The sequence below is a fragment of the Pipra filicauda genome, unplaced genomic scaffold (assembly GCF_003945595.2).
Source record: "Pipra filicauda isolate LSUMZ 115617 unplaced genomic scaffold, ASM394559v2 scaffold254_size1108330_pilon, whole genome shotgun sequence".
Lineage (NCBI taxonomy): Eukaryota > Metazoa > Chordata > Aves > Passeriformes > Pipridae > Pipra > Pipra filicauda.
The window spans coordinates 637,307-652,845 of record NW_024104370.1 but is presented as its reverse complement, the minus strand read 5'-3'; the positions used below and the strand labels follow the sequence as shown (position 1 = coordinate 652,845).

Below are 15,539 nucleotides of genomic sequence, written 5' to 3'. Positions count from 1 at the left end.
TGATGTAGCTAATGCCATAGCCTGTTATTTCTTCTTCAAAATGTGCACTGTACTCTATTTAAAAGTTCATTATGGCTACTCTTCATTAACTACAACATTTATGCATATTGAGAACATGAAGCAGAAAGAAAAAACATGAAAGACACATAAAAATATGTTAAATCACATTTCTTACTTCTTTCGGCAGACAAAATAGCTTCAGAGAAATTTTCACTACATTTCAGAATACGACAAAAGCATATGTTGCCTATTCTTATACATACACTACAGTGATTTGAATCATTTTCCCATCAAGACAAGAAGGGGTACATTTTGCTTCGGTAATGTTATGTTCCAGTTGAGCAGAAATTCAGCTCTTAAAACTACATAAATTGGTGTGAATACCTCAATTACTTCCTCAGATATAATATTCCATTTTACAGTACAAAAAAGTGATCTTTTTTCCTTTTTTCTTTTTTTATTTTTTTTTTAATTCAGATTCTGTATGCAATTTAATAAGTATTTTATATTCTGTGTGCTGCAATTTCTTTTGATTTAGATTTGGTTTCAAGCTGAATTTGTTTGATAGTCTACCCATGTAAGACCCACATGCTGAAGCCACAAGCTTAACCAAGAGTATTACTTTTATATTTGAGAATCCAAGAGTTCACCCACTAAATTTTTGCAGAGCCTTTGGTTCTTAATACCTTGAGATAACCTAAAGAGAAAAATGCTCCACAGGTTTTCCCAGGACAGGCTTTTAATTTTAGGAGAAAATAAGGATTTTGGCAAAGGTTTAAAAGGGGTAATAAACAACCAAGGTACAGCATTCCACAAGGCACTAACCCAGCACATGTCAACCCAAAAACTTAGCAAAATCCAACCTACTGGTTTTAAGTTACCCAAAAGAGATTAAGAAAACAGTAAAGAAAGAGATTAAGAGAAGAAACAGGAGTAAAGAGAGAGAAAGGAGATTATGAAAAGATATTTAGAGAAAAATAGCTACCACCGAAAAATCCTGCAGAAGTCCTGCTCCACATGGCAGGTTGAGAGAGAAAGGGCAAGATGGAAACCACATGCTGCTGTAATTATGTGGTTTGGCCACTGTGGCCACCCCTGCCAGGCAGGACATCCAGCTCACTGACCACTCTGTGCCTCCAGACCAGAGTGAGAGGGGTGCAGCCAGTCAGAGCCTGGGTTAGGACTTGCAGGGGTCGTGGTGTGGGTGGGCTCCCAGGCTGCTCTTTTGACTGACAGCTACTCCATGTGAGTTCCGTGTGAGTTCCGTGTGCCCTGCCCCACAAACACACGGGTTGGTTCCAACCCAATAATAAAATAATACTTTTACTGATCCAGTGTCTCACAACCCAAAACAGATAAGCTCCACTAAGAACAGAACTGGTTTTGTTTTGTATATCAGATGCCAGTACCTTCTGTAACAGAGAAATAGAATGATTTGTGCTCTAGTATTCTCTAGAAGAATTTACAGTAGGAACACCAGAAAAGGCAGAAATAAATAGGTTATTTTGTATAACAATCTGAAATCCTCCTCAAACCTTTTAAAATCTCACTTACTTGAGGTTCTGATGCAAATATCAAATTTCTCAGCCTACGGGTAGGCTTTTCAACAGGCACACTATGGCTGTGAGTCTTGGAAGTAATATTTTTTGATCTCATTCTGGGATGACCCAAAACATCCAGAACTTTTATTATTTTCCCTATGGACAAATCTGTGGAGCCATTCTTCAGTCTAAAAATCCTTCCATGAAGGTTTGATTACAAACTGTCATTTGACATTTGGTGTGAAAATCATAACATACAATAAATTCATACTGAAGTTACGTGGATAATTGTCATAGAAAGGCATTATTCTTTGGGAAAATAAGAAACATAAAAATTCTCATTTTTTTCATCTAAAATATATTTTTTTTGCCTTATTTCTGGGGGAAAGTTAATGTTTTAAGTAAATATAGAAATGATTTATATATCTAGAGACACAGGACAATTCTGCCTCTCACCTTATAGCTACAGCTAATTATTAAGATGTTATGGGAAGAAGAGAAAGCAAATGAAAGCAAAAAACTGCTTTAGCTATGGTTGAAATGTCAGCGTTTTCTGATTATCTGAGTGGATTATTCCCGTATTCTTGGAAAAAAGAGGGGCTAAAGTCTGATTGAATAACTACATAAAAGAAGAAAACAAGACTTTGTGTTAATACAAGAGTCTTTCTGCATGTGTTTTCTGAGAGAAATTAATCTTCCTATACTAATTAATTCAATCATTGTCATTATAGACTTAATTTTCTAAAAAGACATCATAGTTACAAGTTGCAATCCTATTGTAAACCTGTTTAATCTTAGAATATATATGCTGCGGAGCAATGTAAATTACTATTCAATATTTCCCTGCTCATAAGAAAAATACATCATAAATTAAAGTACATCTGAGTTAGAATTTACTAAATTTTTGTTTCTTTATTAATTGGTTTAATCAAGTAGCATACTTATCTCTTTTTTCTTGTAGTGGTAGAATTACTATGCTATGGTTAATTTCTATGCCTTTAAAATTTTTATTTTTACATTTGGAAAAGGGAGACAGAGAATGTAAGGGTCAAAAAAAGTCTCATAGTATTAGAATTAAGAAAATGAATTAACTGTCATTCAGTACACAGAGAAGAAATCAAAGAAATATATAAATCCTGACCAACTATTTTTCTTATATATCATCAGTCAAATTTATTGTAGATTTTATCTACAAAATATGCACTGACATTGACAAGTCATACATTGAATTTCTCATTTGTCCTGCCTAAAATACTACTTCTCCACTCTTTGGGGTGATAGTAAATACCAGTTTAGCCTTGGATGAAAACTTCGATGTTTGTACTGAGTTTTTTTAAGACAGGCTGTCAGGTCCACACAGAATAATCAGAATTATACTGGTAGTACTGGAATTCTGCCATACCATAATGTCGTAAAAATTGCAATTCTAAAGAAGAAAAATAAAAAAAAAATTCCATGCATATGCAATCTCTTTTAATGTTATGCCTGTGTTTTGAGACTGTTGGAAACTTGGTGGTATTATATATACCTGTATAAATTACCTGCTTTGTCAAGTATAATAAAAAATATTAACCTACCTGTACTTTTTATAAATTGGCTGAAGTCATAAATTTGTAGCACAAAAAGTATTGAGGTCTTTATTATTAAGAATGAGTGGTTTTGCCCAACATAGAAGCACATTTAAAAAATAATGATCTGAAATCTGCCTTAGGACTACCTGGAACTGAGCTGGTATTTTTAAAGCCTTTTAATTAATAATTAGAACTAACAGGCAATATATAGAAAAAAATTACTTCTCAAATGAAATTCTTGATGGACTGTCTATGAAATGTAGTCAATTACTTTAGTGAGACTGAAGAAAGCAACCCAAAATAGTTGTGGTTCTGTAAATACGACTTCTAGTAAAAACATTGACTAGCTCTATATCTGCTAATGAGCTTCATTACTTCTCTACTTTTAAGTTAAATATCCTTTTTAGTCCCCTCTTCTACACTGGCAGAGTTGGGAGTCAGGTGTGTCATGTTTATCTTACATCTTGAATAAGACAGTGCATTAGCATGCTGATGTAGGATTAAAATAAATATATAAAGTCAGTAAAATTTGTTCATAATAATCAGGATATATCAGTCTCTGCCTTTTTCTGGATTTAGAATTTACTGATTAAAATCAAAGGGTGATAAAATCCAGAAATGTTGCATTATGGTGGAAGAAGAATCTGAGGCTCATTCTGAATCTTGAGTTATTTCTAAAACTGGTACCTTGTCCAATATTCTGTTGTAAAGAAAAACTGAATCCATCCTGCTTCATGTAAGTCATTCTACTTAGAAGGTATGGCAGTGGCTGCGAGAATGTCAAAGAATATTGTCCTCTTCCAGTAGCACGAAAAAATGGTGTTTAAGTTAAGCAGAAAAGATGTGGTTAACCTGATAGCCGACTAAACTGAAAAACAGAATAGCACTGATAAATCTTTGGTTTTTTTCTGCTGACAGCCTCTCAACTATGAAAAAAAGAAATCATATACTCTTAATATAGAAGGAGCAAATACTCACCTTGATTTCCGCTTTTCGCACTTGGGACCTTTCAAAGATGTAACAATGCTGAAGATCATCGTTGGCGATGTGGATGAACCTCCACTCTTCACTATGCCTTCCTATGTCATGGAAGTTTATGAAAATGCAAAGATTGGGACTCCTGTTGGCACAGTAACGGCACAAGATCCTGATGCTGCAAACAGTTTAGTGAGGTATAGTAAGTCCAAATTACATGAGACCGAATTTCACAATCTAAAGGTTTAATGAGATCTGGGATGTCTGAAGACTATTTATTTTAGTACATAAATGGGAATACAGGTCATAACAGTGCCATGATCAGTCTGTATGGGTTTAATAACGTAATCTTCTACCTTTCGGTTTGCACTAAAGTTCCCATCTAGTAATTGGTCTGAGCAAAGGTCTGAAGTGCCAGTCAGTATCTTGCCACTAGTTGCAAATCTGTTAAGGATCATAGCACTGTTTTTCCCTTTGGCTCTCTGCACACTTACAGCACTGTAGTTGTTCCTGGTGCTTTTGGAAGACAGAGAAAAGTAGGATCATTTCTACAAAGTTTTGGTTGAGGACGAACCCATCGTTTTGTAATATGCTTCAGCTTTAGTGGAGTATCAAAAGAATAGATTAGATGTAATAATGAACTGATGTTGCTAGGGGTATGTCATCTCCAATTGCGAGGTCTAGGGCAAAGAGAAGTGCCGGGAAACAAGCACTTGCAGCATAAGGTACATCATTTGAAAGCTAAATGAATATGTAATATACTAGTGTGGTGGGTTGACCTTGGCTGGTCACCAGGTGCCAACCCAACCACTCTGCCACTCCCCTTCCCAGCTGGACAGGGAAGAGAGCAAGATGGAAAGTAACTCATGGGTTGGGATAAGGCAGTTTATTAAAACATAAGCAAAGCAAAAGCTTGCGCATGCAAGAGCGAAGCGGAAGATAGCATGGTTTATTCTCTACTTCACATCAGCAGGGATGGTCGGCCACCTTCAAGAAGCAGGGCTTCAGCGTGTGTAATGGTTCTTCAGCAGGCAGCTGCTGGAGACAATGAATGCCCCCCTTCCTGCTCCTTGCCTTAGCTTTTATATCTTAGCTGATGTCATATGGTATGGAACATCCCTTTGGTCAGTTTGGGTCAGCTGGCCTACTTGAGTCCCCTTCAAAGATCTTGCCCTCGATTGAGGAAGGAATGTTACAGTGCTGATGCTGTGCTCAGCAGTAGCCAAAACACTGGTGTGTTGTCAACACCCTTCTAGCTGCCAATGCAAAGCACAACACTGTGAGGGCTACTATGCAGAAATGAAAACCACCTCAGCCAGACCCAATACAACTAGGAAGGAAATATTTTGAAAGTATGTCAAATTTTTTTTTATTCTCAAAGTAAATTTTTTCATTAAAAGGTAAAAAAAGAAAAAGAAAGAAAGATTTCTGTGCTGATGCTCTGGCCAAAATACTTATTATAAGAGAACTGGCTTGGGAATAGATCATGATTTGAACTAAGAAACTGAAATCAAGCTGGAAATACCCACACAGCAAGCTCGAAATGCATTGGCGCTGAAAGCATATATACATGCTAATTTGACTTCTAAATTTAAGAACATTTTGATTTAACTTTGAACAATCAGGAATTGGGGGTTTAATATGTTACTTATTTAAAGTTTTCAGTTACGTGTTTTCATCTATAACATGATCTAACCATATTTTTTAATGGCTTCATTTGTGGGCTGAGTTATTTTCTAAACTGGCATACAGTGCCAGAATTTTGTGGAGCAATACATGAATTTTATGTCTTGAAGGTGGTAGTAGATTTAAAATTTAAAAAATAATCTTCATGAAAACATATTTTATGCTATTCCTTTTTATGACATAATGCTATAGCCTTTGTAGAAATCATATGATTATATACTTGGAAAACAGTTTTTCTTAAGGTAATTGGACATTTTTAGTCTCCTGACAATTGAAATCTGCTGGGTACATGCAACAGTCTTGGTAAGATGAAACCATTTTTTCAGAACAATGAAAACATCAGGTTTTTATGGTTCTCTTGTGCTAATAGTCTAAGATTCAAAGTGTTTTGTGTCAGAGAATCAATATATGCAATTTCTTAGTGGCAAACTATTGCCTTTGAAAAATTGCCACTATGGTATTTGTGTCTAAATCATAAATAAAAATTTTTTTTCTAAAAATAACTACCAAGTGTCTGTAGCTTTAATACTATAATTCTGAAGCAACGAGCACAGTCAGAGAGGTTAGCCATCATGGTAGCTTGGAGTAGGAAGGGCAAGCGCAGATTTGACTAGTTCCTCCATAATTCAACTGTCTGTGGCCCAGAAGCATTTTGTCTAGAAAGAAGTAAGACAACTGTGATAAAAGGGAAGCAGCAGCAGTTTGTACAAAGCCTGGGAAGGCCAGAAGTAGATTTTCTGAGTGAAACAGGCAGTCATTTCGAGGTAGAGGGGTCAGAAGGAAAAATATTTGCAAATACTTTACTTTTTGTGTGTGTCTCTTTTTTTCCAAACATGAATTTGTAACCAGTGATTGACAACAGAATATTGTATCCTTAATATTCATATAATTGAGGGGCAAAAATGTTCTTATCTTTGTCTATCCTATTTTCCCCTCCATTGGCATTTATTTTTGCATTTTTCCTTCCATCATTCTCTGTTTTAAGAAGGGAAAAAAATATAGTGCTAGCAAAACATACCAAATCGCGAAGTTCTGAAAGAAACCAGCCTTCAGTTACATGTTGTTGGGGTTTGGCAAGAACAGCAGCAGCTCAGATATCCTTGACATATCATTATATTGTGACCGGGTCCACTCTCTAGCCACGCTTTATCCATCTTGGTGGAACTGATAGTGAATGTCATTTGTAAGAATGTGAGCTTTTTATGAAGATGCTGATTCTCTAAGGCCTGAATTAACACACTGGTTCATGGGACTCTAAAAAGACACCAGATTGGTGTGCCCTCAAGTTTTCCTTGAGCCTTCTCCTGCAGGAGGAGGAAGACTGGTCTGCGAACAGGCAACTTTAATCCACTTTCCCTTAACTTCACACAAACACTGACGCAGTGCAGAAGGGTTTTGTATTCCTTCAAGATTTGGCTGCATCTGGGGAAACTATGGGTTGGAAGTGGTGCATGACTTGACAAGCAGGACAGACTGTACAGGCTGAGCTGCTGCTCTACGTGGAGGTAGGGTCTTGCTCCACTCATAGCCATGAGGAAAGGAGCAACTTGGAGGAAGCTGCATGTCTCAGAAGCATCCACACAGTGCACTTATGTTCTTCTGTGATGGTTTGCAAGAAATATCTCCAATGTTTGTCCGAAACCCCGATAAGTCTGAAAGATAGTCAGAGGATGACAAGGTCACATCTCTCCTTAATTTCCAAACAATTCATAGGTCATTGAAAATAAAAACAGTGATTAGAAAAACAAAACCAGGAAAATTCAATGCAACTTTCTTAGAAAGCAGAGATCACATTCTTCAGGGAAGATAAGTGCAGATAGGACTTGCACTGCTGATCTGTGTACAGCAGGGGAGTAACAGCCTGAGGAGCTTCCTCAGCCAAATGGCTCAGATACATCTCCAATGCTGTGAAGCCATAGGACAAGATACAGAGCAGTGATTTGCTTATCAGTCTTTCCTAATTCACTTGTGCATCCTTTCCACTTTAGGAGGACACTCGTTGCTGTGTGTGTGACTGATGAAGCATTAAGCACACACAGTTGCAATCGTATCACTTTGCTGTTCAGCTGCTAAAAGAGATACAGTGCTGTGATTTTTTCACTGCCCAATTAATTAACAGTTTATTTTGATGGCAGGAACAATTCTTATATACAGAATAATGATTGGAGGAGTAGTTAAAGTAATTAACTTTACTGAAGAGAAATCTTTTTCAAGAGGTTATTTGAACTAAACCCAAAAATGAATAGCAACCTCTATTGTTATCAGTAAAGAGGGAGACAAAGTGGGTTTTTCTTTATTTCCTCCCTGCAATTTCATCAAAATGATTTTGATTTCATCTTGTTCCTGATCTGAGTAGTCTTCAGAGGGCACTGACTTTGTGCCAGTGCTTGTACTGGTGTTTTAATTTTTAAAGCTCAGCAAAAACCCCTCTGTAATAACAAAGATGATTAATAGAGGTGTTTGTGTTTTGTTTTTTTGGTTTGGTTTGGTTTTTTTGGCTTGTTTGTTTGGGGTTTTTTATTCAGTATTTATCTGATTGTACTTTTTTAAAGGACTTTTCTTTTTGCATTGATTTTTTTTTCTTTAAATAGATAGAAATGCATTTTCAGGGAAATTTATTAAAATGTTATGTTTTGGAATAAGAGATTATTATTCCATTGAAATACAGAAAGCAAGCTTAATAATAGAAATCATAATAAAGAAATATATTAAAACTTTATAATGTAATAATTTTAAAGATTTTTTAATTAGTTTGAAAATCAGATATTTAATTAAATTGTTTTCTAAATCAACAGAAAACATCATTCATTCACAGGTATTGCTACCTTGTTGTAACATTTATGAGAAACTAATCCCCTTTCATTGCATTTTGTCAAGTATTCTGCTTCCACACCCATATCTTTTGTTGTTTGAAAAGGTCAGGGTTAAGTAATGTTTTATAGTAATATCTGATGTGCAAGTGGGTCTTGAAAATTTCCCATAAAATATTACTATTAAATGCCCTAGTTATAATTTTATTTTAATCTATTATTCTTTTTAAATCCCTCCATAGCTATTTTGAAATTATCTTTTTTCTTCCTGAAACCATACACAGAAAACTTGCACGGAGATTATGGGTGAAACAGCTTTTAATTAACAAGTCACTTACGTGCACTGAGGGTAGCCCTAGGCTGCTAGTACTGCCTCAGGGCTGCAGCAGTGCCTATTGAAACCCTGCCATCCTCCTGTAGGTGATTCTTGGGTGGTGAGTCTGTCCAGCCACAGTGCATACTCCAAGTGATTCTTGAAGCTTTCCAACTGCATCTAGTCTGTTTTCAGTGGAAAGATTTTCAGAAGTGTAATGTTGCAACTATTCCCCAAACCACCTCTAAGTTAGTCATTCAGAAAAGAGAAAAGGCGTAGTTCTAAGATCACGATACTTTCTGAAACTCTGATATAATAGTGAAAATACCTCTGTGACGTAGACCAGTTCCCTCATATTAAACTTGATCTCAGTTTGATATTGTACTATGAGGAACTGAAAATCTTTATTAACATTGTACCCTGGAAAGGGTAGTGTTCGAGAAATGAGACATGCTGTTATAGACGTACTGTAACATCATTCCTTTGGCTGCTGCTGTGCAATTTTTGTCATGCAGCAGTACAGGAGGCAAACAGAGGTACTGTTTTGAGTACTAACGATAGGACCTCTGTCCCCTCTGGTCATTTTTTACTCACAATTATTATGTTTAACTTATGTTGTTTGCATTTCTGGGAAGAAATGTTCTCTTCCCAGTATTTAACAGAAAATATCTGATGAATGGGCTAAGGCTACTGATCAGCACTCTGCCTGTGACAGTAGGGTCAACTGATAAAAGCATCTTCCCTTTTCAGAATTTCTACAATGGCTTGGTTAAAAATTAAGCCACTGTATTTTGTTGGGTCCTTGAAAGATTGATGCATTACATTAATACATTGGAATTCAAGTAAATTTTGTGTTGGAATCTAGTTAGGCTGTAACATATATTTTACTATAATGAATTTTATTCACAAGAGTTGATTAGCTATAGGAAAGAGAAGTCAGAAAAAGCTATTGTTTTGGTTTTCTTTGATTTGGGTTTGAAGGGTTTTTTTTAATTTTTGTGCTAAAATTAATTTTTTTTTTTTGTGCTAAAATTTGAATGTTAATTTTTTGCTAAGTTGAGGAAGAATGCAAGTACAGTCTCAGCCCTGATTCTGGCTTCTCACTTTTTAAAGTGTCACATGGTATTGCCTTATAATGGATGATGTATCGTAATGGTTATAATACATATGTATACTAATGAGTACGAAAATTTACTTCCCAACACCACACCTGGTATCTTGAAGCTCTAATAAATATATAGTTCCCTTGCCCTACTTTGATTTAAATTGACAGTCTTCTCTTTCTTTCAAAAAGAATACTGAAAAAATAATAAATTACAGGTACATATGATTACAACAATTAATGCGGTATAGGAATTTTTCTTCAATTTTCTTCAATTTTCTTCAATTCCTGCATCAGAAAGCAGAGAAACTTATTTTAACTTTTACTGCATTGTCCATAAAAGATGTCCATCTGAAGTTGAATACTTTCTGTCATCAGCCTTTAGAAAGTAATCTTAATTTTCAGGAAATGGTATTTATAGAGGCATGCTTATATAGAGTAAAGGACACACACAGGGTGTTTCAGGTATTCCTATTATTATTTCTAAAGCCTTAAAGACATAAAGTGTTGTGGAAGATTTAGGTTTCAGACAGTTTTTCTGATGTAAAGTTTATATTTACTAGAGGTAGAATAAGACGTGAACTTGCAATTCAAACTCAGTCATGCAAATTTATTTTGAAAGATGTCATCATATAACATGAAGAGAGGTGCAGGAGAGAACCGCATGAGTGGATCAAGGGAGGGGTGGAAAATTAAAATTTTATTTTAAAATATTTTTTTCCCCCTGTACTCTGAGATCAGTTTCTATGCCACTCAACCATACTGTTAGTAGGAAGAGAGGATGAGATTGATCCTCTTCTGCAAAATATAAAAGTGTCTTTGCTTAGTTGTATTAATTTGTCTTACTTGCTCTTTGGATGTCATAGGAGTGAAATAAGATCAGTTTGTTTTCTGCTATCCTGTGCACCACCAGCATGGCTTCACCAAGAACAAGTCCTGCCTGACCAACCTAGTGGCCTTGATGGGGTGATTACATCAGTGGACAAGGGAAGGGTTACATATGTCAGTTATCTGGACTTCCGTAAAGCCTTTCACTCAGTCTCCCATAACACCCTTTTCTCTAAATCGAAAAGAGAAGGATTTGATGAATGAATTGTTAGATGGATAAGAAAATGATTGGACAGTCACGTCCAGAGGGTAGTGGACAATAGCTCAGAGTCCTGATGGACATCAGTGACAAGTGGTGTCCCTCAGGGATCTGTATTGGGACCAATGTTATTTAATATCTTCATTAATGACATAGGTGAAGGGATAGAGTGCACCCTCAGCAAATTTGCAGATGACACCTGAAGGACGGAATGCCATACAGAGGGACCTGGACAAGCTTGAGAAGCGGGACCATGGGAATCTAATGAGGGTTAATAAGACCAAGTGCAGGGTGCTGCGCATGGCTCGGGGCAATCCCCAGAGTCAATACACAGGTGAAGATGGGGGATGTAGAGATTGAGAGCAGCTCTGCTGAGAGGGACTTTGGGGTGCTGGGGAATGAGAAGCTGAACATGACCCAGCAATGTGCATTTGCAGCCTCGAAAGCCAATTGTGTCCTGGGCTGCATCCAAAGCAGTGCGATCAGCAGTCTGAGGGAGGTGATTCTGCCCCTCTACTCTGCTCTGGTAAGACCCTGCTGGAGTGCTGCATCCAACCCTGGGGCTGGATATCAACCTGTTGGAGCAAGTCCAGAGGAGAGATACCAAGCTGATAAGAGGGATGTTGTGAGGAAAGGCTGAGAGAATTAGGTTGTTTCAGCCTGGAAAAGAGAAGGCTTTGGGTGACCTAATTGCAGCTTTCCACTACCTGAAGGGAACCTACAAGAAAAATTGAGAGAAGTTATTTACAAGAGCATGACAGGATAAGGGGAAATGGCTTCAAACTGAAAAAGAGTAGGTTTTGGTTAGATATTAGGAAAAAAATTCTTTGCTATGAGGGTGCTGAGACACTGGAAGACATTGCCCAGAGAAGTAGTGGATGCCACATCCCTGGAAATATTTAGAGCCAGGTCAGATGGGGCTCTGAGCAATCTGGTCTAGTGAAAGGTGTCCCTGCACATGTAGGGGGGTTGGAAGTACATGATGTTAAAGGTCCCTTCCAGCCCAGGCTATGATTATGTGATTCCATGATTCTTTGTTAGCTGTACTTAGGGCAGCCTGCACAGTAAGTGCAGAGAGAAACCTAACTCAGAGAGAAAGTAATCAGAGAGAAATGGTGTCTTCCTCCTCCATCTCACTTCCTTCATTTGCTTTCTCTGTTTCTCCAAAATATTCTCTAAGGTAGTCAGTAAATCAAGACAGAAAAAGAACACCCTATTTTGAATGGCTGGACAGAGAGGGGAATTTTTCTTCAATTTATTCTCTAGCTCTTCATCTGTCTTCACAGGGAGGAAACATTTTAAAACCTTTCTTTAAAGTGTTGAGGTGAGAGGTCTGTTGCTGTATTATTCCTTGAGACCTCAAATTATTCTTCATTCTTGTCAAACTATACGCCCTAGACCTCCCACTAACAAAAATGTCAATCTCTTTGTCCAGGAGCTGGTAAGATGCTCTGACGGCTCTTCTGACTAGAAAGCATCCAGCTCGGGATGATGGTCAAAATCTCACATCAACCAGAACCATCTCTATTCCTCCCTTAGAACTGAGAGAGAAAACACTGACAGAGCATCTTTTTATGGTGACTCTGAAAGACTGATTTTTCATGCCAGAACATCATCTTTATATTTCTGTATTATCCACTGACTTCAGAATGCCTCCAGTGTTTAATATTCTCTTATGGTTTTAGAGTCAGCCTTCATGTGTGAACATCTCTGTAGTATGGTCTTCTGATAGGGTCATTCAAATCCAATAAATAGGCATAAATCTATCTGCCTTGGGTTTATTTGGGTCAATCAATAATGTGTAGAGGAAAAAAAAGATAATATGTAAGTAGAATATGATTCTTAAGCTGGTAGGTGAAGCGTATTTGGACAATCATAATCCTCTGAAGAAATTAATAAAGTAAGGAAAATACCTTGCTTTGAATTCTGAATTTTGCTTCTGAGGATGTGGCCTGTTCTTAGCCTATATTTACTGTGGGAATTAGATAGAAAAATGATCAGTGGTTAATACATGCAGACAGAAACTGTCAGCTAGAAATGATGAATGTGTTTTCCTTCAAATGAACAGTGTTCCCAATTTCCCATGTCCAAGGTGAGCAGTGTGATAGCAGTGCATAGGGAATAGGAATAAGAACTGGAGCAGGAAGCCAACTTCTGCCTAAAATGCAAACCAGCAATGGCTGCCTTTCAGAGGAGTTTCTAGGAGGCAGTGGTTCCCTGCTTGCAACTCCCCTGTGTCTTCTGGGATCTGCCAACTCACATCTCCAGGACAAGGAGATGGAAAGCTGCCACTTCTGCTGAACTGAGATTTCAGTATGAGAGGTGAGCCAGGAGTCCTCCGTGGGAGACAACAAGGTACTTCTGATCAGCTGATGGATGTCAGCTGGCAGCCAGTACCAGAGATAACACAGTGGGAACAGCATATCAAATCAACTTCCTTCAAATGCTCTGAGAGGAACAGTATTTTTCTCAAAGTTATGCTAAGCCTGTCTGAAAAGAAAGCAAAGGAATGGTAAACACAGAGATTACCTTCTCAAAGCTATCTCCAGATGTATTTACTTTTCACAACTGGAAAGCACAGTTGAAGGCTGTAGTTCTCAGTAGCAGTCTTCTGCCGAGGACCTCTGGAACATCAAATGTCTCCTTAATCTACCAGGTACTGTAGCAAGGAAATTGGATACCTGGCTGTATTGGTATGTGACTTCTGACTCACACTTCATAATTGCTTCTCTCTCCTGGCAAAGTTTGTTTGAACTATGGGGAAATAGATTGGCCCTGGAAGGGAGGTAGTGTAGTGCAAGACAGTCATGGAAACAGAATGTCTCTCCACCACCTCATTTGGCTTCAAGGGTATGCCACTGGTTCCTAGGCTTGGGAGTGCTGCTGTCAGGAGACAGAGAGAAGATAAAAGGCACACACTTGAGTTATGTCCCAGCATGGGCCATCTCTTCTTGTTCTCCAGCTGGCCAAACACAGAGAGTTGCAGCTGATGAATTCTCTTGCTCTTTGTCCTGTTATATCTCCTCTTCTCACCCTATGCAGTTATTGCTTACTCTTCTTTTTCTAAAATATATTACAAAGGAAAATAAAAATTTCTGTACTTTGAGTCTGACTATCTGTTTCTGAGAAAGTTTTTTGCTTAAATCTTTAACTGATCAGATTTCCTTATAATGGCATTTGATTTCTAATTGATAAGTCTTTAGAAGGCGTAATCGGTTGGACAAGCATTTTGTCTTGTTCCTATAGGCTTTTTTTAAGTGCTTCTTTGTAACCAGTTTCACTTGATATTAGAGAACTGTTTATTTGCTTATGTCTCAAAACAAAAACCCAAAGAAATACTGTGAATCTACATCTGGCTGAAATGTGCCTTTGGAAGTTTGTGAGCAGTATCAGGTTTGTAGCCAGGGTAGAAATATGTAAAAGAGTTTGGGTTTGCAGTTGATAAATAGGATAATCAATGAAAAATAACATAATGAAAAGATAAAGATTTGATTAAAGAAAGAAAAAGAGACAAGTTAAAAGCTCAAAAACTATTACAAAAGTTTAAACTCAAGGTTCTTCCTTAAAACACAGTAACTAGAGGGAGACATACTGGAATAGTAACGGCCTATGCCAGTTCTCTATCCAGTGATAAACTGATGTTAATATTAAGACTGAATAATTTAGGGAGAGAGATTCTGAAAAAACTTATGGGTTTTAGCTTAGAAGTCCTCTTGAAAGGTTTGGAAATCATTAATATTCCCAAACTACTTTAGCACCTTTTAAAATTTTCTCTATTTTTAAGCAGTCTTTGTATTATTAGAGTCTAACTGCTTTAATACTGAAAGCAGATTTATATGTTCTAGAGTGACCTTCTGCCCAAAGGCCATCTTGCATATATATTACTCTTTATTTTCTAATTGTCGCAAAAGCTTTTAGTTTTCAGTAAAAGTGTGGGGAATATCTGTCACCACTGAACCACTGCTTCACTAAAGGACTGGAAGTGAGGAATGATGTCAGAGAAACCAGAGGCTTTCCTTGGTCAGAAGAGGAAATAAGGACATGGATGGAAGCTGGGAACGCCCTTCTGTTCACTGGCACTTCCTAACAAAAAGGTGGCATGTGTTGCCTTTCCCAGTGCTAGCAGGATTCAGTTTTAGTATTTAATTTCCTTCAGATTATGTTCAAAGTGTGACTAATAGGTTTTCTGTATTCATGATCCTTTTAAATGTATTTTCTTTCAGATTGGTTTCTCTTGCTGGTTTGAACGTAAGCAGTTTATGGAGCGCTGTTTATCTAGGCATGTCTTGTTATTAAGTCTCTTTATTAACATGTGTCATGCAACTTAGATGTTCTGATTTAATGGTTAGTGGTTAAATGTATGCTCACACAGCATTGTCATGAGTAAATGTCTATAAACAAATATTTCAAATGGATATTGTAAATTAATTTTTGAATTAATGTGTTCTAAATAA

General features: G+C 37.1%; 1 protein-coding gene across 9 annotated transcripts in view; it reads left to right on the top strand.

The window, feature by feature from the left end:
• CDH18 (cadherin 18) overlaps window positions 1–15,539 on the top strand; it is a 479,225-nt gene that overhangs the window by 424,657 nt on the left and 39,029 nt on the right. For all 9 annotated transcript variants that reach the window (XM_039382102.1, XM_027735270.2, XM_039382099.1 and 6 more), the window contains one exon: window positions 4,031–4,284. In XM_039382102.1, the coding sequence (XP_039238036.1) occupies window positions 4,031–4,284 (254 nt within the window). The remainder of the gene's footprint in view (window positions 1–4,030; window positions 4,285–15,539) is intronic.